Source organism: Geotrypetes seraphini, chromosome 4 (genome assembly GCF_902459505.1).
Source record: "Geotrypetes seraphini chromosome 4, aGeoSer1.1, whole genome shotgun sequence".
NCBI lineage: Eukaryota > Metazoa > Chordata > Amphibia > Gymnophiona > Dermophiidae > Geotrypetes > Geotrypetes seraphini.
In genome coordinates this window covers 176,321,878-176,344,671 of record NC_047087.1, presented here as the reverse complement: position 1 = coordinate 176,344,671, position 22,794 = coordinate 176,321,878, and the positions used below count along the sequence as shown (strand labels likewise).

Below are 22,794 nucleotides of genomic sequence, written 5' to 3'. Positions count from 1 at the left end.
TGGACTGGCAGGACCTTCCCTTTGTAAATCCATGCTGATGAGGATCACTCAGTCTCTCGTCGTTCAGGATCATATCTAATTTGTGTTTAACCAACTTTTCCATAATCTTGCATACTATTGATGTGAGACTTACCGGTCTGTAATTTGCAGATTCCGACCTGCATCTCTTTTTGTGGAGCGGAATGACGTTACTGTTTTCCAGTCCAATGAGACTTTTCCTGTGCTTAGGAAAAGATTGAAGAGCGCAGCTAATGGCTTTGCCAGGACATCTCTCAATTTCCTAAGCACTCTGGGGTGCAGTTTATCCGGTCCCATGGCTTTGTTCACTTTGAGCCTTGTCAGTTCTTGGTATACGCTGCTGGTGGTAAATTCAAAATTCCGGAATGAGTCTTCTGAACTCCCTTGTCTGCAGCTGTGGACCAGATCCCAGTGCCTCATAGGTAAAGACTGAGCAGAAGTATTCATTTAGTAGTTCGGTTTTATCAGAGTCCAATTCTACATAGTTACCGTCGGGTTTCCTCAGGCTGCCTGTGTTCCTGCCTGTGTTCCTTTTCCTGTCGCTAACATATCTGAAAAAGGATTTATCCCCCTCTGTCGCTAACATATCTGAAAAAGGATTTATCCCCTTTTTAATATTCTTAGCTAAATTTTCTTCCATCCGAAGTTTGGCATCTCTGACTGCTGTTTTAACAGTTCTAGATTTCACCAGATAGGCTTCTTTAGCTTCCAGTCGCTGTAATTGCTTGTAGGACACAAATGCTTTTTTCTTCTGTTTAACGAGTTCCGAGATCTCTGCAGAGAACCACTGGTGTTTCTTATTTCTCCGCTGTTAACTCATTGTTTTTATATAGAAGTTGGTTGCTTCCTGTAGGGTAGATTTCAGAGCTGATCACAGTACCTCCACACTATCTGTTGTGTCCTGGTTTTGCAGTGCCCTTACAGTTAAGGACCTTTGTGGATGTGTTTGACCTAGTGAAACCCTTCCTGAGGTGAAACCACACCATGTTGTGGTCACTGGAGGCCAACGTATCAGCTACCGAAACCTCTGTGACACTATCTCCATTGGTGATTATTAGGTCCAGAATTGCCTGATCCCTAATGGGCTCCAATACCTTCTGTTTGAGTCGCGCTCCCCTTATGGAGGTTAGTAGCTTTCTGCTGCCACTGGTCATAGCGGAAAGTTTGTTCCAGTCTGCATCAGGCATATTGAAGTCCCCCAACATTACAGTGTCTCCACGCAAAGTAATGGTTTCGATGTCTACAATTAATTATTTGTCTATGTCATCCTTTTGTCTTGGAGGTCTGTATACACCACCAAGATACAGGCATTTGTCATTTCCCCTGGCCAGGTTCACCCAGAGGGATTCCCCGGTATATTTGACTCCTGTGATTCTAGTAACTTTGATGTTCTCTTTGGTGTATAGTGCTACCCCTCCTCCGGTTTTGCCTTCTCTGTCTCGACGGAGCAAGTTATATCCTGGTATAGCCATATCCCACCCATGGGAATCCGTAAACCAAATTTCAGATATTTCCACTATATCAAGATCGGCATTCCTCATTTCTGTTTCTAATTCCAGAATTTTATTATCTAAACTGCGGGCATTAATGTACATAGCCCTCCATACACTGTGTTATAGCCGGACAGTTAGTGCTGGGAACCATCGAACCTCTGACAGCTTAAGAAGAATGCTGCCTTGAGAAGCCCCCCATAGTACTGACAGAAACATATCAGAGGACAAAATCTAGAGCACCTTGAACCACTGGCGGGTCGAGGCCCTTATGGTCCTGCACACTAGCTACAAGGTCATCTAAACCTTTGCCAAACAATTGCCCTCTAAAAGGTAATTTACTCAGGGTCACCTTAGCAGACGAGTCACCAGACCACTGATGGATCCACACAGCATCCTATGAGCCAAAATTAAAAAGGCTGACCATTTGCTGAACACTGAAAATGCCTTACAAGGCATCCACCATAAAATTCACCCCTGAAACTAGAAAGCGAGATCCTGGATAACGATAGTGTCAGGATCATGGTGAAGCTAGAAATGACAAGCCCTGGCTAAAAAAGAGAAGGCCACCACTGCCTTCTTCCCAGCAACTGCCGAGTCAAAGAGGCGCTTAAAGGACAAAGTCCACTCCGCGATCCTCAGCATACTACAGCACTACACCATCACTAGGAAAAGAAGTGCACTTAACATGCACTATCGAGGAATCAAATTCTGGGATGCAAAATGCTGTTTAAAGGCGACCATCAGGTAGAGCCTGAAAAAGGCTATGGCACATTTCAAAGCATCTCCCACATATCCAGGGGCATCTTGACTATATCCAGGTGATCAGGAAGGTGGCAGACTGCGATTTTTTGCTACTCATAAGAGAGCATTTTGCAGCAGCAGAACAACTAACCTTCAATTTCAACTCCTGGGAGGGACACAGATCAGATCAGCCAACTTCATGGGTGTAAAAGAATCTCTTCACTATCGGAATCTCACATCCAGGTCCAGGGTACCAAACAGATCCCGATACTAGAGATACGCGAGCACTGAAGCATCCCTCGTGGTAGCACTGCCAGCCTGCATATGCAAAGGCATTATATGGGCTTCCAGGTTGTCCACACTAAGCGCCAGCACAACAGCTGGTGACACCTCAGGAAGACTAGGCAACATACCCATGTTCTGAGAATGGGAAACTCCCATAGCCAGCGAAGACACCACAGGAGGCACGGAAGATGCCTTTTTCTTTGCCAAATAAGCCTCAAAGCAAATTAATAAATTCTGAGGAAACCCTTTATCTTGAGTAAAAGCTGCCTCCAGGGAATCTCCCTTAGACCATTGGAAACCTGTGCATTTTAGATGCCGAATTGTGGCTGCATGTAGTTGGAATCAACTAAATAAGGAAACTTAAAGAAATGTTGAACTGATAGAAATACCAGATAATGAGGACTGGCGATAAGAGGCTGAGTGCAGTGCTATGAACTATGGTGGTTTCAGCTCAAAGAAAAGGTTTTGTAACTAAAAATGTTGGTGCTTGTAACTAAGGAGGCATAGCCCCTGACGAAACTAGAAGTGAAACAGTTGGGCAGTCGTTGGGCACAAAGTTAAGTGCCTTTCCTTTACAGGACTATAGAGCACTTTTACAGTACTGTATGCACTTTATAATTTATGCAGAGCCTGTTGAAAATTAATAAAAAAAAGATTTATTGCACATGCTATTTGCTAAGACCAATGATAAACACTACCCCAGTAAGGGCACAAATAGAATTAAAAATAGTGCCTTGGGTGTTTGAGGTCTAGCAAGAAATCCACTTATTGTAGATTTGCATTTAGTTGGAACCACAAGGGTACCACTTTCGACTTTTTGGGCTATCCCCTGCTAGCAACAGTGGAGACCCCTTTTCTCGCCATGGAGCACGTGGTACATGGTCACTCACCATCTATTGCAAACAAGGTATGAATCCAAAGTATCTTGCCTTGGGGACTCCATCTGTGTGGTTTACTTTCAAAAATTAAGCTTTTAGGGGCAAAACAAACTTTAAATTCCAATTAAGAAAAACCCAAGTGCAGGCTGTCTAGAGCAGGGGTAGGCAATTCCAGTCCTCAAGAGCCGGAGTAAGGTCAGGTTTTCAGGATATCCACAATGAATATGTATGAGATGGATTTACATGCACTGCCTCCTTGAGATGCAAATCTATCTCATGCATATTTATTGCAGATATCCTGAAAACCTGACCTGTCTCCGGCTCTTGAGGACCGAAATTGCCTACTCCTGGTCTAGAGCAAGCAGCTAACCCTCTGGAAACAGACTTTCCTGCAATCTCCCACAGCCAGAGCTGTCCCTGCAGGGAACCTCTTCAACACAAAACGTGAATCGAACAAAATGAAAGATTAGATTCTTATCTTTGCTAATCTTCTTTCTTGTAAATCTACACTTTATCTAGGACCAGTGGGTTATTTCCTTCTACTTGCCAAGACATTGTAGGAAGCTTCAAACCCCTCCCCCTCTTACCATATCACTGACCTTGTGAACATGTTAGTCTTAAAGCAGCCAGGAACGATCCAAGATGGCCGCGGTTGTGGTTTACTGAGCAACCGCCCGCAAACCTTACCTTAGGGAATTCTTTTTCTAGCGATTTTTCGCCGCACACTTTTGACCATGCCAAAGAGGAGAGGAAAGGGAGCCTTTTCGGCCTCACAGCGTCCCGGTATAGCCTCCTCTGGCAATATTGAGGAGTTGCTGAGACAGATGCAGGGCGCCATAGGAACGTCGGTGTCGCCCCCGGCTGAGACACTCCCTAGCAACAGACTGGAGGCGTCTCTTCGGGCTCATGAGATCTCGCTGAGCCCCGACGTTAGAATCCCTCCTCCCAACCCTCGAGCCGCCAGTTCCCCGGGAGTGGAGAGGCAGCCGGAAGTCGGCATGAGCTCCCACCCAGAGGCTGCAGGTAACGGCGAGATGAACACTGACTCAGGCTCCCATGAATTGCAGCAGAGTCTGAGTCCACATGAGGACACTACAACGCTGGGGCCAACCCTGACACAGGAGGAACGGAGAGGAGAGGATCCTTCGGCTGGTGAGCCTAATTTTTCACTATCAAACTTGCAGACTTTTAATATTGTAAAGCCCCAAGAAGTTACATTGGAGGCTTTGTGGAATTTGACTGCCAATTTGGTTAGAACAGTAAATACTAACCATCTTCAAATTGAGGGGAAAATAAAAACTCAAGAGAAAGAAGTTTTTCAGATAAAACAAGACCTGGGAGAATCAAAACTAGATATCCAGAGTATTAAAGATCAACTTAAATCCTCCAAGCTGCTTCAGGATACTTTAATAAAGGACAATATAAATCTAAGAAGGAAGATAGAGACATTTGAAAATTTCTCTAGGAATAATAATTTAAGATTGATTAACTTTCCACGAGTTTCGACAGTGACTCCAAGAGAAATGTTAAAGCGGTATTTGCTAGAGATATTGGAAGTATCGGAAGATTCATTACCTCCTTTCACCCAGGTCTATTATTTACCTAATAAAAATCAGGATCTTCAAGAAAAAAACTCAGGGAACAATTGATGTATCTGCTTTACTTGAACTATCTGATAAAGAAGTTGCAATACTTGCTACATTGATTTTGACCTTGGCTATTACGTTGGATAAGAATTGGCTTTTGAGACTATTCTTCAAAAATAAAGAGAAAAAGTTTCTTGATTTAAAGATACAAATGTTCCCAGATTTGGCAAGAAACACACAAAGACGCAGAAAGGAGTTTCTATTATTAAAACCTGGAGTATTGGCTCTTGGGGGAACTTTTTATCTTCGTCATCCCTGCAAATGTATAGTTCAATATAATTCTCAGAAATATGCTCTCTTTGAGCCAAACCAGTTGACGGCCCTTCTCTCCTTGTCCCGCCTGGAGAAAAGGAAAGAATGAGGGCTTCAAGATTTTAGACGCCTGAATATCAGTTAACCACGTACCAATTATCTTTAATAAATATTTCTTTGTTAGTAATCCGTTTATTCTACATCATGGATCAAATGGTGGACTTGAGAGATTACACAATACTCAGTTTCTATGTAAAATTATGAGGTTTTTTTTTCCTGGTTCTCTTGTTGTAATCACTTTCTGTACAAGATTTATCTTGATTTGTTAATTTGAAATTTATAAATAAATAAATTAAAAAAAAAGCAGCCAGGAACTTCAGTAGAGGATAATATAAAGAGAGAAAGGGAAATGGGCACACTCCCCAACAAATAAGTCAATTCTTCTCATATCAACAAATGCAATGATGAAAGACGAGAGAACAGGTCATAAAACATTAGAAACCTGAACAAAACAGTGCTACAAGGAGACAGCCTGCACTGTCAGAAGGAGGTGTAAAAACTAGAGACCCCCCATTCTGATGGCATTCTTATAAAAACTGGTCAGAAAATAGAAATCTAGCTTACCAGAATATGCAAATGCAGACAAATCAGTGAGTCAGGTTAAGAACCTAATCCTTCGTTCTTGTACAATCCCATTTTATTCTGGGACCCATGAGATGTTACAGAACAGCCCTGAAAATTCAGTGTGGAACCAATGAGTCTGCTGCCAAAACAGAGGTACCAAAAGCAGCATCCTTCTTGGCCACTACATCAATCCTGTAAAATTTGGTGAACATATGCATGGAGGACCATGTAGCGGTCCTGCAAATCTCGTCTGGAAAAACAGCAGACACTGCCCAAAATGACAAACCCCTTCTGGTAGAATGAGCCCGAATCAAGAAGGGGGCTTCTTTCTCGCTGACATGTAAGCCATGGAAATGGCAGCCGAAGAAGCTGGCCTATGCTTGCAGGCAGGACCCTCTAGAGCAAACAGGTGTCAGAGGCGAAACTCATTGGTAACCTCCAGGTACCACAACAAGATCCTGCACACGTCCAAAGACCGCAACACCCGATCCTACTCCCTTGAACCACAGGAAGGGAAAGCAGGAAGGCAGACTTCCCAATTTACACGGAAAAGTGGAAAAAACTTTGGGAATGAAGTAAGTAACAGTACATAGCCTCATACCAGAATCCGTAATGTGCAGAAAAGGATCCTGGCAGGAAGAGCCAGAAGCTCTGAAACTCTACAGGCTGAGGTAACAGCCACCAGGAAGACCGTCTTGATTATGAGATCCATAAGGGCCACCTGCTTCAGAAGCTCAAACAGCGAACGAGCCAAATTAGGGAGAACCAGGTTAAGATTTCAAGTCAAGACAGTGAAGTCACAACGGAGGCCTAAGCCACAGAGCGCCCCGCAGAAAACAAGCCACATCTGGATGAGATGCCAAGGTGCCCCTCAGAGAAGAACCAGCAATTTGTACCCAAAGCGAAGCTACCACTAGGCCCTTCTTCAGGCCATCCTGCAGGAACTCCAGAACTTGAGAGACTGTCAGAGCAACTAGGTCCACCTGTTGCAGGCTGCACCAGGCCTGATAACATCTCCAAGTCTTTGCATAGGCAGTCACTGTGGATTTCCTTTTGCTATGCTGCAATGTGGCAATCACAGCCGAAAAATAGCACTGATAGTCAAGCCGCGTGCTCAAGAACCATGCCATAAGACCAAAGCAGTCCGGATCCTGCATCGCAATTGGACTCTGTGTGAGCGTGAGAAGGCGATGACGACAAGGTAGCCGGAGCCAAATCAAGTTGGTATACCAAAACCTCTTCGGCCAATCGGATGTGACCACAGACCTCCATGGGCCTCTATCCATCTCAAAAGATGCCCTATCATGGATGACGGCGACTGAAAAGAACAGATCTGCCTTCTTGTTGGCTGCAGTTGCAGAGATCGAACGTGGGAGCTCTGATCAACCAGTTATTTAGATACACGTGAACCAGGATACCCAGGGTGCAAAGATGAGAAGCCACCACCACCATCACTTTGGTGAAGGTCCTGGGCATCGTTGCCAACCCAAGAGCATCACTGCAAACTAGAAATGTTGCTCCAAAGACATGGAACCTTCAGGACCTTCAGGTTCAGGAAAAATTGGAATGTGGAGGTACACCTCTGTCAGATCCGGGGAGGCTAGAAACTCCCTCAGTGCCACCGATGCTATCACTGAACGCACTGCCTCCATGCATACGCGAGGCACTTTCAGCGCCACATTGACCGCCTTGAGGTCCAGAATTGGTCTCCAATCGTTGGAGCCTTTCTTTGAACAATGAAGTAAATAGAGTATCTCCCAGAGCCCGAATCTCACTCTGAAACGGGCTCTATGGCCACAATATCAAGTAATATGCAGACTGTGGCCTGCACCCAAACTGCCTTCTCGGAGCGGCCCATCAGGGAATCCAGAAAACACTCGGTCAGAAGATAAACTCCAGTATGTAGCCAACCCTGAAAACCTCTAAGACCCAGAGATTGGAGGTAATGGCCTGCCATTCTGCCAGAAAAGCCGACAACTGCCCCCCCCCCCCCCCATGTGCAAGGTGGGGGGGGGGGGGACACTGGCCTGGTGTCAGAACTGCTTCTTTGCAGGAACTGCTGTAAGACTCTCCATGGATGGCTGACGTCAAGAGCCACTGAATCATGGTCTGGCAGAAAAATATGACTGCTGGTCCACGAACGGCCCAAGTATGGACAGGGGTGAATGAAGGCACAAAAAGTATAACACCTCAAACCTCTGGAAGGTCAGGATCTATTCACGGGCAGAGACTTGGGCTTGCGATCCTGCACACTGGACATAAGGTCATCCAGACCCTGGCCGAACAACACCTGTCTGTTCAGGGCTGTGGAGTCGGTAGATAAATGTTCCGACTCCAACTCCTCAGTTTTTTGTACTTCAGACTCCGACTCCGACTCCAGGTACCCGAAATTTCCTCCGACTCCAACTCCTCGACTCCGACTCCACAGCACTGGTTAATTTTCAGATCGTTAAAATGGAATGTCAAGTTGAGAGAAATGAGCATTTTCGACACCATCTTCTTTTTGCTTTTAATCAAGGTTCTAAGGCCGCAGAAGCTGCTCGCAACATTTGTGCTGTGTATATAGTGGGTGCTATAGCTGAAAGAATCGCTCGTGATTGGTATGCCAAGTTCAAAAATGGAGTCGGTAGATAAATGTTCCGACTCAGACTCCTCAGTTTTTTGTACTTCTGACTCCCGACTCTAGGTACCCGAAATTTCCTCTGACTCCGACTCCTCGACTCCACAGCCCTGTGTCTCTTAACGGGCGACCGGCTTAAGGTTGCTTTAGAAGAATCAACAGATAGGCGGAAAGCTTAGCAAAGACTTTCAAGATATCATACAAGGCATCAGTCATATAATCCACTCCAAAGATTATAAAACCCAAGTCATGAAGCACCACAGTATCAGCATCATGGCATGGTTTGGAATGGCATGCCCTTGCCACGAAAAATGGCATAGAAACAGAGAAACATAGCAGATAAAGGTCAAATGGCCCATCTAGTCTGCCCATCCGCAGCAACCATTATCTCTTCCTCTCTCTAAGGCAGGGGTGTCAAAGTCCCTCCTCCAGGGCAACAATCCAGTTGGGTTTTCAGGATTTCCCCAATAAATATGCATGAGATCTATTAGCATACAATGAAAGCAGTGCATGCAAATAGATCTCATGCATATTCATTGGGGAAATCCTGAAAACCCAACTGGATTGCGGCCTTCGAGGAGGGACGTTTACACTCCTGCTCTAAGGGATCCAACGTGCCAGAGATTTCTTTCAACTGAAAGATTTGACTCATTTACATTACGTGATGCATTTACATTACGTAGGTATTTAAACATCTCTATCATATCTCCCCTCTCCCGCCTTTCCTCCAAAGTATACAGATTGAGATCTTTAAGTCTATCCCCATACGCCTTATGATGAAGACCACATATCATTTTAGTAGCCTTCCTCTGGACCAACTCCATCCTTTTTATATCTTTTTGAAGGTGCGGTCTTCAGAACTGTACACAATATTCTAAATGAGGTCTCACCAGAGTCTTAAACAGGGACATCAATACCTCCTTTTTCCTACTGGCCTTACTTCTTCCTATGCACCTAGCATCCTTCTAGCTTTTGCCGTCACCTTTAGTTCACATACAATCATACCTAAGTCCCGCTCTTCTATCGTGCATACAAGTTCTTCACCCCCTAAACTGTACCGTTCCTTTGGGTTTTTACAGCCCAAATGCATGGCATTGCATTTCTTAGCATTAAATTTTAGCTGCCAAATTTCAGATTATTCTTCAAGCTTTGCCAGGTCTTTCTTCATGTTATTCAGACCATCTGGAATGTCTATCATATGCAAGGAGGCAAATCTTACCCAACAGCCCTTCAACAATATCACTTATAAAAATGTTAAAAAGAAAAGGCCCAAGAACAGAACCTTGAGGCAAGTATAAAAATAACACTTTAAAATCAAATCTGGAAAAACCCAAGATGGCCACCGAGGGACTATTTTGACTAAAAATAGCCCAGGAAAACCACAGAGAACCCGCAAAAACAGCAATTTTAGGATTTTAGGGGTGGAGTGTTAGGGTATGCAGTGAAACAACCTAAAAAAAACCCTTTTTAAAGCCCCCCCCCCAAAACTCTGATTCAGACTGTCAGCTTGAACTCAAAAACATGTGTTGACAGGAAAACACTGCAGACAGAGCTGAAACAGCTCATAGGGAGATCCTCTGCCTCAACTTACTGGAAAGATGAACTTTTAAATCTTTTGACTGCCCCATCGGCCTGACGTCCACAGTCAGTCACCTCTGCCACTCTTGGACACACAGTGCGGCATGCCTCGCAGAGGAATGCTGTCTGGTCCTGATTCTGGGCATGCCTCCACGGAGCCATGCAACCTGTGCTCAATCTACTAGTGGATGAACCCGGGGTGAGCTAGCACCCAAGGGAATGACCCTGAATCATGATCTGATGTAGACTGTCAAGAGGATTTACAAACAAGCAGGGAACCCTCCAGAAGCAGACTTTTCCATAAAGATCTGCGATCTCTGCAGCTGCCACCACAGGGAATCTTCGCAGCACAAGAGCGACAACTGAAAAAGCAAAGACTGAAATTACACAAAATAAAACGAGCAGAAAATAAAAACTCCTACAGCCTAGCATGTAGGAAGAACAGATAAGAGGAGGAGGGGTTTAAGCCTCTGAAGTTTGAGGCTTCCTACAAAGTCCTGGCAGGTAGAGGGAAATAACCCACTGGTCCCAGAATAAAGTGGAATTGTGCTAGAAAGACTGATTAAAAAAAAAAAATACGAGCAGAAAAAATTAGCTTCTGTCTGGCTTGTAGGAATGCAACTGGATTCCTGGGGAGCAGTCCTGAGGTAAGAGGTCAGGGGCTAAAAACATTGTGTAAATGAAGCTTCCTACTAGCTGTCTGGCAACCATAGTTGCATAGCCCATTTGTCCAGGAACAGAGGATTGTACGTTTAATACAGCCAGGAGCCACAGATGGCACAAGAGTCATACCTACTGAATCAAATTTGGTGTTCTAACTGGAAGACAATCCCCACCATTCCAATTCAAAAGCTAGATTGGGAAACAATTACTGAGACACTACAGATATCCAGGGAATATGTTGGGTGTATAATCCATGAACAGCAGGGTATGCAGAAGTGAGTGCCCAAATGTTTGAATGCCAATAAGAAATGACATTGGGTGGACACTTCCAAATTGATTTTGCAGCATTTTCAGCAAGCTGGTGCCCACTTTTTGGAATGATTAGGTACTGTTGATAAAACATGGTTACACCACTATGATCCTGAAACAAAAAACAGTCCATGCAATGGTAGTACTCAGGTTCTTCAAGGTCAAGAAAAGGTCTTGTCCAAAGGGTTTTGGGATCAGAAAAGTGTTGTAATTACTGACTAACTTCCAATGGGTCAAACAGTTAATGAAGACTACTACTGTAACTTGCTGTGCTGATTAAAAGAGGCACTGAAAGAAAAAAAGGGAGAGGGAAGCTGTAGAAAGGAGTTCTCTTTCTGCAAGATAATGCACCTGCTCACTAGGCTGGCAAAAGGATGGATATTGGGGTTTCAGTGCATAGACCAACCACCATACTCACCAGATCTTGCTCCATCTAACTATTTTCTGTTTCAAACCTTTAAAAAAGTTTGAAAGGGGACAATTTTCAAGTAATTCGGACATGACTGCAGCAGCAGAGCAGTATTTCAGTGTCCAGATATTTTTGTATTTTTGGAAGGTTTACAGAAACTTCCAGATACAATGTGCCAAGTGTGTTGAACTTAGGGATAAATATGTGGAATAACTTGCAAGTTTCATTGCTCCATGTCACTCCCTTCTTGGTTGGACTGAGAACTTTTCAGAATCCCCATGATATATCAATCTATAAAAACATTTGTTAAACTGAGCACAGGCTAGTGTATATTTCCACACATTTATTGTTACAAGTTTTGGTTCAGAAACCAGAAAGTTTGTCACTTACCAAATCCTCGCAGATCCTGGCTAGAAGAATTCAGTAAAGCAAGGCCAAAAATTACCTATGACCAAGAGAAGACAAAGGTTTCAACAACTGGCATTAACCAAGCATTTCACATTTCATAACTAAAGCTTGAAACTCACCTCTTGAACTTTGCTTAATTTGAGTGCTTTAGTCAGCTGAGCAAATAAATGGGGAGAGGGCTTTAGACTCTGAAACAAAAAACAAAAAAAGGGAGAAATTGCATTACAGTTATAAGCACACCATGCTGCCCATTCATTTCTTCATAATCACAAAAGCATACTATACACATTTAGTTAACATGTATTTGTAGGGTTATATTCATGAAGATAAAGGACACATGATGCTACCTCTATCCCACCCATAGCCTGCCCCACCCACCACTGGGCCTACCTACAACACCCTGCCCATCCCCCCTGTTGCGGGCACTTCCTTCTCTCGCTCTCCTTCCTTCCTTCCATCCCCCCCTCCTGCAGGTGCTTATTCCTATCTCTGCTTCCTTCCTTCCATCCCCCCTCCTGCAGGTGCTTATTCCTATCTCTGCTTCCTTCCTTCCATCCCCCCTCCTGCAGGTGCTTATTCCTATCTCGCTCTCCTTCCTTCCATCCCCCCTCCTGCAAGTGCTTATTCCTATCTCTCCTTCCTTCCTTTCATCCCCCCCTCCTGCAGGTGCTTATTCCTCTCCCCTTCCTTCCCCCCTCGTGCAGGTGCTTATTCCTCTCTCCTTCCCTTCCATCCCCCCTCCTGCAGGTGCTTATTCCTCTCTCCTTCCCTTCCATCCCCCCCTTGCAGGTGCTTATTCCTCTCTCCTTCCCTTCCATCCCCCCCTTGCAGGTGCTTATTGCTCTCTCCTTGCTTCCTTCCCCCCCCTTCCTGCAGGTGTTTATTCCTCTCTCTCCTTCCAAAATCCCCTCCTCCGCATATATATTTTAAACAGGTTCCCTAAAAAGACTGAAGTCAAAATTCCAAAGATTCTCTTTCCTGACCCACCCTTGGAAATGCCTGGCTCTGATCTCGGATGTGCTTCCACGGAACCATGTAGCCTGAGCTCGACCCACTAACAGACAAACCGGGAGTGAGCTAGCTCCCAAAATCATGGTCCCTCAGCTCTGATCTGATGTGCAGGCTGTCCAGAGGGCTTACTGACAAGCAGGAAATCTTCCAGAAGCAAACTTTTCCCCAAAGGTATGTGATCTCCCACAGTCAGAGCTGTCTCCACAGGGAAACCCTGCAGTACGAGAGCAGAAAAGACAAGCTCCTACAGCCCAGCTTGTAGGAAGAAAGGCTGATGATGTTCACAGGGACAGTGATGAGGAAAGAGGGGGAGGGGTTTAAGCCTCTGAAGTTTGAGGCTTCCTACAATGTCCTGGCAGATAAGACAGAAATAACCCACTGGTCCTGAAATAAAGCAGGATTGTAGAAAAAGCACAGTTACTTACCGTAAAGCACAGTTACTTACCGTAACAGATATTATCCAGGGACAGCAGGCAGATATTCTTGACTGATGGGTGACGGCACCGACGGAGCCCCGGTACGGACAATTTTAGAGTGATTGCACTCTAAGAACTTGGAAAGTTCTAGCAGCTGCACCCCGCCCGCGCGAGTGCCTTCCCGCCCGACAGAGGCGCGCGGTCCCCAGTTAGGATAAGCCAGCTAAGAAGCCAACCCGGGGAGGTGGGTGGGACGCAAGAATATCTGCCTGCTGTCCCTGGATAACACCTGTTATGGTAAGTAACTGTGCTTTATCCCAGGACAAGCAGGCAGCATATTCTTGACTGATGGGTGACCTCCAAGCTAACAAAAAGAGGGATGGAGGGAAGGTTGGCCTTTAGGAAAACAAATTTTGTAAAACAGATTGGCCGAAGTGTCCATCCCGTCTGGAGAAAGTATCTGAAAAGGATTCAGGTCCCAATTCCTGCCCCATACTTTCTCTGTCTCTGTCATTTGCAAGTCAGGTACCTGGGGACACATCTTAAAGACCAGAAACCATCTTTCAAATATGTCCGTCTTTTATTATGAGTTTCACATCTTTTATACGAATCAGGTTTGCCAGCATGTGTCAGCATGTGACGTAAATGCAAACCATATATGGATACAGGTCACATGAAACTTTAAACACATCAGCATTTTTCCTATCTAGAGATTGAAGTCCAAAAGGTAAGAAAAAGCCTTGACCAGCAGAGCTTCTTAACTAAAGCTGTCTGTAAATACGGCTTAACAAAACAATTGAATTCACTTCACATTATCTCTGTTTAAACATTATCTGTCCTTGTATTCTCTTCAAGGAAGGGAAAGATAAACAGGGCCTACCTTTGCATCTTTAAACAACATATGCCTAAGGACACTTACTAAAGTTCTGATACGTGTCCCTTCAGTATCCAGACAATAATGAGATGTAAAAGTATGCACTGAGGACCAAGTAGCAGCCTTGCAGATTTCCTCAATAGGAGTGGAACGGAGGAAAGCTACAGATGCTGCCATAGCTCGAACTCTATGGGCCGTGACAGAACCTTCCAGTGTCAGTCCGGACTGAGCATAACAGAATGAAATGCACGCTGCAAGCCAATTTGACAACGTACGTTTAGAAACGGGGCGTCCCAATTTATTCGGATCAAAGGACAGAAAGAGTTGGGGAGTTGATCTATGGGGCTTAGTACGCTCTAGATAGTAAGCTAAAGCCCGCTTACAGTCCAAAGTATGCAAAGCCTGTTCTCCAGAATGAGAATGAGGTTTTGGAAAGAATACAGGTAGAACAATTGATTGGTTGAGATGAAATTCAGAGACAACCTTAGGGAGAAACTTTGGATGGGTACGCAGAACCACCTTGTCGTGATGAAAGACTGTAAAAGGAGGATCCGCAACTAGTGCATGCAGTTCACTGACCCTCCTTGCAGAGGTAAGAGCAATAAGGAAGACCACTTTCCAAGTGAGAAACTTGAAAGGAGCTGTAGCTAAAGGTTCAAACGGAGGCTTCATTAAGGCGGAAAGAACCACATTGAGATCCCAGACAACAGGAGGAGGCTTAAGAGGTGGTTTCACATTGAAAAGACCCCGCATGAATCTGGAAACCAAAGGATGAGCTGAGAGAAGTTTACCATGAACTGGCTCATGAAAAGCAGCAATAGCGCTGAGGTGGACTCTGATGGAAGTAGACTTGAGACCAGAGTCAGACAAAGAAAGAAGATAATCTAACAAGGTCTCCACTGCAAGGGAAGTGGGATCATGATGATGAAGAAGACACCAGGAAGAAAACCGTATCCACTTCTGATGGTAACATTGGAGAGTGGCAGGTTTCCTGGAGGCATCCAGAATAGAACGAACGGGCTGAGACAAGAGTATCATTTGAAGTCAGCCCGAGAGATACCAAGCTGTCAGGTGCAGAGACTGGAGGTTGGGATGCAGAAGGGTCTCCTGATGCTGTGTAAGCAGAGAAGGAAACAATGGAAGAAGAATAGGCTCCCTGGAACTGAGTTGAAGTAGAAGGGAGAACCAATGTTGCCGGGCCACCGTGGAGCAATTAGAATCATGGTGGCTTGTTCCCTCTTGAGCTTGAACAAGGTCAAGAGCATGAGAGGCAGAGGAGGGAAAGCATACAGGAACAGATTGGACCAATCCAGAAGAAATGCATCTGCTGCAAGACGGTGAGGAGAGTAGAGTCTGGAGCAGAAGAGGGGCAGCTGATGACTGTGAGGAGCTGCAAAAAGGTCTACTTGAGGGGTGCCCCATTGAGCGAAAATGGACTGGAAAGTCAAAGGATCGAGAGTCCACTCGTGAGGCTGGAGAATCCTGCTGAGATTGTCCGCTAAGGAATTCTGCTCTCCCTGAATGTAGACAGCCTTCAGGAATAATTGGTGATCTGTCGCCCAAGACCAAATCTTCTGGGCTTCTTGACACAAGAGGCGAGAGCCTGTCCCACCCTGTTTGTTGATGTAGTACATTGCAACTTGATTGTCTGTGCACAGTAGGAGAACTTGAGGGAAGAGAAGATGTTGGAAAGCCTTGAGAGCATAAAACATCGCTCTGAGTTCCAGGAAATTGATGTGATGCTTCTTTTCCTGGACTGTCCAAAGGCCTTGAGTTTGGAACTCGTTCAAATGAGCTCCCCAGGCATAAGGGGAAGCGTCGGTGGTGATGACTAGTTGATGAGGAAGTAGATGGAACAGAAGACCTCTGGAGAGATTTGAGGATATCAACCACCATTGTAGAGATTGACGAAGAAATGATGTCACAAATATGTGTCGTGAGCAAGGATCCGTCGCTTGGGACCACTGGGTAGCTAGGGTCCATTGAGGAGTGCGCAGGTGAAGATGTGCGAAGGGTGTGACATGAACTGTCGAGGCCATGTGACCCAAGAGTATCATCATTTGCTTGGCAGGGATGGAACGTTGTGGCAGCACCTGCTGACATAGAGATTGAAGGGTTTGAAGACGGTTGGACAGCAGGAACGCTCTCATGAGGACTGTGTCCAGAACCGCTCCAATGAATTGAAGTCTCTGAGTGGGGATGATATGAGATTTGGGTAGATTGATCTCGAACCCCAGAAGTTGTAGAAACATGATGGTCTGGTTGGTGGCAAGGAGCACTGTCTGAGAGGAAGTGGCTTTGATTAACCAGTCGTCCAGGTAAGGAAAGACCTGAAGGTGGTGAGAGCGTAGAAAAGCAGCGACCACAATCAGACATTTGGTGAACACTCTTGGGGAGGAGGCAAGACCGAAGGGTAACACCTTGTACTGGTAATGACAGTGATTGATCATGAAGCGGAGGTAATGTCTGGAGGCCAGATTGACCGGAATGTGGGTGTATGCCTCTTTGAGATCGAGGGAGCATAGCCAGTCGCCTTGAGTGAAAAGAGGGTAAAGAGTGGCTAGAGAAAGCATTCTGAATTTTTCCTTGACCAAGCATTTGTTGAGATCGCGAAGATCTAAAATGGGTCCGAGATCCCCTGTTTTTTTGGGGACGAGGAAGTAACGGGAGTAGAATCCCTGCCCCCTTTGATCTAGAGGAACTTCCTCTATTGCGTTCAGAAGGAGGAGGGATTGAACCTCCTGAAGAAGGAGGGAAGACTGAGGAGTGTTCAAAGCAGACTCTCTTGGCAGACTTTGGGCAGGAAGAGTCTGAAAGTTGAGAGAGTAGCCATGGCGGATGATGTTGAGGACCCATTGATCCGAGGTGATGATCTCCCAACGGCTGATGAAGAAAGCAAGACGACCTCCTATGGGTTGAGGAAGGTGGGCAGATGGTAGAACACTGGCTATGCCCTGGAGAACGAAGTCAAAAGGGTTGGGTAGACTTCTGTTGTGGAGGGGGCTTCACTTGTTGCTGCTGTGGTGGCCTAGGGGTTTGTCGTTGTTGCTGACGCTGACGCCTAGGTTGTTGAGTAGCTGGTGGTAAAGGGCAAGCCACATAGCGGCGTTGATAGGCCGATTGTTGCCGAAAAGGCCGGGTAGGTGGGGTCTTCTTCTTGGTTTTCAGAAGAGTATCCCATCGAGTCTCATGGGCGGATAGTTTTTGGGTGGTAGAGTCCATGGAATCACCAAACAGTTCATCCCCCAGGCATGGAGCATTAGCCAGGCGATCTTGATGGTTGACATCAAGCTCCGACACGCTGAGCCAAGCTAGACGACGCATGGCAACAGACATGGCCGTGGCTCTGGTGGTAAGTTCGAACGTGTCATAGATTGAACGGACCAGGAACTTACAAAGCTGGAGAAGAGAGGAAGAACATTGGCGAAACGCAGGTCTCTTGCGGTCAGGGAGGTATTTCTCAAAGGAAGCCATGGTGTGGATGAGATGCTTGAGGTAAAAGGAAAAATGAAGAGCATAATTCCCTGACCTGTTAGCCAACATAGCATTCTGGTATAATCTTTTGCCAAATTTATCCATGGCCTTTCCTTCTCTGCCAGGAGGGACGGAGGCGTACACACTAGCTCCTGCAGACTTTTTAAGCGTAGATTCCACCAAAAGAGACTCGTGTGGAAGCTGCAGCTTATCAAAGCCAGGAATGGGGATGACCTTGTATAAGGAGTCCAATTTACGCGGAGCTCCTGGGATAGTCAAAGGAGTCTCAAGATTTTTATAAAAGGTTTCTCTCAAAATATCGTGGAGGGGTAATTTGAGAAATTCCTTTGGAGGCTGGTCAAAGTCCAGTGCATCAAGGAACGCTTTGGATTTCTTGGACTCAGCCTCCAAAGGAATAGAAAGAGATTCACACATCTCTTTCAAGAAAGAAGTGAAAGAGGCAGAATCTGGCTTAGAGGATGGATCTGGAACAGAAGGATCCTCATCAGCCGATGAACACTCACCCTCAGAGAGAAGAGGCTCTTTGGAGTCACCCCACAGATCAGGGTCCCTAATTTGGGAACTGCGATCCCGATACTCCGGTGTGGAAGGTTCAAGGTGCCGGGATTTACGTACCGACTTACCCGACCTCAAGGAAGCGGTACCAGGAGAAGTTAAAGGCTGTATCGGTGCCGAAGTTTAAACAGCCTGATGCAGCGCTCTCGGCTCCGGTGCCAGAACTGGCATGGAGACTGAGGAAGCCGAATGAACCTGTACCGATAGGGTGAAAGCGGACAATAGAGTCTGCCCCACCGTCGGTACCGGGGGCTCAGACCGGACCGGGACTGGAAGGTTCGGTGCCAATAGAGCAGGAAGGAGCTGTTGCAACTGCTCTTTAAGCTGCACCTGGAGGACGGCCGCAATTCGCTCGTCCAACGAAGGCTCCGGTACCGCTTTTTTCTTCTACGGTACCTGTGGTGCCGCTCGACACCCAGAGGATGAGGAGCCCGAGGTCGAGGGACTCACCTCAATAGGGGCAGAGCGCTTCCGCGGGCGCCTCGTGGTCGGCAGGACTGGGCTCGCTGCCACTGAGACCGGAGGGCGCTCCAGCAGGGAAGGCTTCTTAGCCGGCTTACCTGACTGTTGCGACGCCGGCACGGTGTCGAAGAGGTGGGTGCCGACTGAGACGGGGCCGATGTCAGTGTCGATGCCGCAGGGTCAGACATATCGGCACCGAAAAGTAACCGTTGCTGGATTTGACGGTTTTTTAAAGTTCGTTTTTTCAATGTGGCACAGCGGGTGCAGGTGGAAGCCCTATGATCTGGACCCAGGCACTGTAAGCACCAGTTGTGCGGGTCAGTCAGAGAAATGGGCCATGCACACCGCTGGCACTTCTTAAACCCTGGCTGGGGGGGCATGAAAGTAAAAACGGCTTCTGCCAAATCGAAGGCCGAGGCCTCGATGGCCGTTGGCTCGTCCCCTTTTATGGGGGGAATTTGGCTGGTGATGTCAGGGGTGGGCGGAGTTAGCTCTCGCCTCTTCCCCTGCTAGCACCGTCTTCTCTGCTCCTCTCTCTGCTTCTTCCTGCTAGCACACTCTCCGCTCACTGTTCTGCCATGTGCTCAGAACTCTGCTACCATGTGCTCAGGACTAGGCACAGCTCCTACAGTCTCCCTTCGGCTGGCCTTGCACTGTGAACTCTCTGCTGTTGGCTCGTCCCCTTTTATGGGGGGAGTTTGGCTGGTGATGTCAGGGGTGGGCGGAGTTAGCTCTCGCCTCTTCCCCTGCTAGCACCGCCTTCTCTGCTCCTCTCTCTGCTTCTTCCTGCTAGTACACTCTCCACTCACTGTTCTGCCATGTGCTCAGAACTCTGCTACCATGTGCTCAGGACTAGGCACAGCTCCTACAGTCTCCCTTCGGCTGGCCTTGCACCGCAGGTTACTGAGCAAGATGAGTTCTATAGGATTAGGTAACACATTGACGAAATGGGTTGGGAGCTGGCTTGGAGGTAACCTCCAAAGGGTGGTGGTGAACGGCACCCCCTCCGAAATGACGGAGGTGATTAGTGGAGTACCACAGGGCTCAGTCTTGGGCCCAATCCTATTCAACATCTTTATAAGAGACTTGGCAGAAGGGCTTCGAGGTAAAATAACATTATTCGCCGATGACGCCAAACTGAGTAATGTAGTAGGCAAATGCACAACAGACGAAGATTCAGTGCCCGACAACATGATGCACGACCTACTCCTACTGGAGCGATGGTCTAGGACATGGCAACTCAACTTCAATGCCAAAAAATGCAAAGTTATGCACCTGGGCAGCCAGAATCCATGCAAGTCTTATACCCTTAATGGCGAGATCCTAGCAAAAACGGTAGCAGAACGAGACTTGGGGGTAATCGTCAGTGAGGACATGAAGTCTGCCAATCAAGTGGAGCAGGCTTCGTCCAAGGCAAGACAAATCATGGGCTGCATACGAAGGGGTTTCGTCAGTCGTAAGGCGGAAGTCATTATGCCATTGTATAGATCCATGGTGAGGCCCCACCTGGAATACTGTGTGCAATTCTGGAGGCCGCATTATCGCAAGGATGTGCTGAGACTGGAGTCGGTGCAAAGAATGGCCACCCGGATGGTCTCGGGACTCAAGGATCTACCATACGAAAAACGGCTTGACAAATTACAGCTATACTCGCTCGAGGAGCGCAGAGAGAGGGGGAACATGATCGAGACGTTCAAGTATCTTACGGGCCACATCGAGGCGGAGGAAGATATCTTCTTTTTCAAGGGTCCCACGACAACAAGAGGGCATCCGTTGAAAATCAGGGGCGGGAAACTACGAGGTGACACCAGGAAATTCTTTTTCACTGAAAGAGTGGTTGATCGCTGGAATAGTCTTCCACTACAGGTGATTGAGGCCAGCAGCGTGCCTGATTTTAAGGCCAAATGGGATCGGCACATGGGATCTATTCACAGGGCAAAGGTAGGGGAGGGACATTAAGGTGGGCAGACTAGATGGGCCGTGGGCCCTTATCTGCTGTCTATTTCTATGTTTCTATGTAACAGGCCCCGCCGGGGCGAAACCGAAATTAAAAAAAAGGATTTTTTTTTTTTTTTTAAACAATAAAGTAAGAATAGAAAAAGGAAAAAATATTTCCTCACAGGATTTTCGCGAGCGGGAAGGCGATACAAAAAAGTCTTTTCAACAGCTGTTGAAAAGAACGCGTCTTCTTAGCTCCGCCGAAACTAAGAAACTGGGGACCGCGTGCCTCTGTCGGGCGAGAAGGCACTCGCGCGTGCGCGGTACGGCTGCTAGAACTTTCCAAGTTCTTAGAGTGCAATCACTCTAAAATTGTCCATACCGGGGCTCCGTCGGTGCCACCACCCATCAGTCAAGAATATGCTGCCTGCTTGTCCTGGGATAAATAGGTATTATCCAGGGACAGTAGGCAGATATTCTCTACATGTGGGCGACGTCATCCACAGAGCCCCGATCGGATACTCTCGCAAGCAAACTTGCTTGAAGATCTTCAAGCTTGCGAGTATACCGCGCATGCGCATGTGCCTTCCCGCCCGAGTTAGGGCGCACGTCTCCTCAGTGTGGCCTCAGTTCAGATAGCTAGCAAAGAAGCCAACCCGGGGAGGTGGGTGGGTTGCGATAATATCTGCCTGCTGTCCCTGGATAACACCTGTTACGGTAAGTAACTGTGCTTTATCTCAGGACAAGCATGCAGCATATTCTCTATATGTGGGAGACCGCCAAGCTAACCAGAATGTGGATGGTGGGAGAGTTGGCAAATTAGGAGAATAGATTTTGCCAAAATGGCCATCATGCCTGGAGAAAGCATCCAGACAGTAGTGCGAGGTGAACGTATGAACCGAGGACCAAGTGGCAGCCTTACAGATTTCCTCAATCGGAGTCGAACAGAGGAAAGCAATAGACGCCGCCATCGCTCTGACCTTATGGCCAGTGACTCCATCCAGCAGGGAGACATCAGCCTGAGCGTAACAGAAAGAGATACAAGCGGCCAACCAGTTAGAAATGGTCCGCTTAGAAACAGATCGCCCCAAGCGATTCGGATCGAAAGAGAGGAACAGCTGGGGGGGCAATACGATGAGAAGCAGTGTGTTTCAAGTAGAAGGCCAACGCACGCTTACAGTCAAGAGAATGCAGCGCCACTTCACCAGGATGAGAATGGGACTTTGGAAAAAATACAGGAAGAACAATGGATTGGTTGATGTGAAAATCCGAAACAATCTTAGGCAAGAATTTAGGATGGGTACGGAGAACCACCTTATCATGATGAAAGACAGTAAAAGGCAGGTCTGCCATCAAAGCCTGAAGCTCACTGACCCGACGGGTAAAGTGAGGGCAACAAGGAACGCAACCTTCCAAGTGAGAAACTTCAAGTTTCAAATTTAATCAAATTTGATGAATCGCTTATTACATACTAAGCGAGTAACAATAAAATATACGTTGTACAGTTTTTTAAAAAAGGGAAAAGAAAACAAACTGACAAAAACAAACATACTCGGGTGCATACGGAAAGGAAAAAGGGAGGGTAAAAGTTACAAAATTGTTGTTCTACAGATGAGAAGAAAGGAAAAGCCAGACAGGGAAAAAACATGAGGTTTGGGATAAAATTATTAAGAAAGATTTTGTTTAAAGATTAAAGGAAGCTTTAAAGAGAAAAGTTTTTAAATAGGTTTTGAATATTTTGAGCTCGCGCCAGCGGCTCAAACGAAGGCTTCATCAAATGAGCAAGGACCACGTTGAGATCCCAAACCACTGGAGGAGGCTTAAGGGGTGGATGAACATGCAAAAGGCCCTTCATGAAAGGGAAACCACAGGATGAACAGAGAGAGGTTTCCCATCAATCGGCTGATGAAAAGCAGCAATGGCACTAAGGTGGACTCAAATCGAAGATGACTGGAGTCCAGCGCCAGACAAGTGTAAGAGATAATCCAGTACAGACGACAAGGAGGCAGACTGCGGATCAAGGCGCAGCTGAGCATACCAAGAAGAAAAACGGGTCCACTTCTGAAGGTAACACTGGCGAGTGGACTCCTTCCGAGTCCTCCAGGACATCTAGCACAGA

General features: G+C 46.5%; 1 protein-coding gene across 13 annotated transcripts in view; it reads right to left on the bottom strand.

Annotated features, from left to right (window-relative positions):
- CNOT1 (CCR4-NOT transcription complex subunit 1) overlaps positions 1-22,794 on the bottom strand; it is a 1,050,915-nt gene that overhangs the window by 896,908 nt on the left and 131,213 nt on the right. For all 13 annotated transcript variants that reach the window (XM_033940598.1, XM_033940586.1, XM_033940591.1 and 10 more), the window contains 2 exons: positions 12,044-12,112; positions 11,907-11,961 (listed from right to left, as the gene is read on the bottom strand). In XM_033940598.1, the coding sequence (XP_033796489.1) occupies positions 11,907-11,961; positions 12,044-12,112 (124 nt within the window). The remainder of the gene's footprint in view (positions 1-11,906; positions 11,962-12,043; positions 12,113-22,794) is intronic.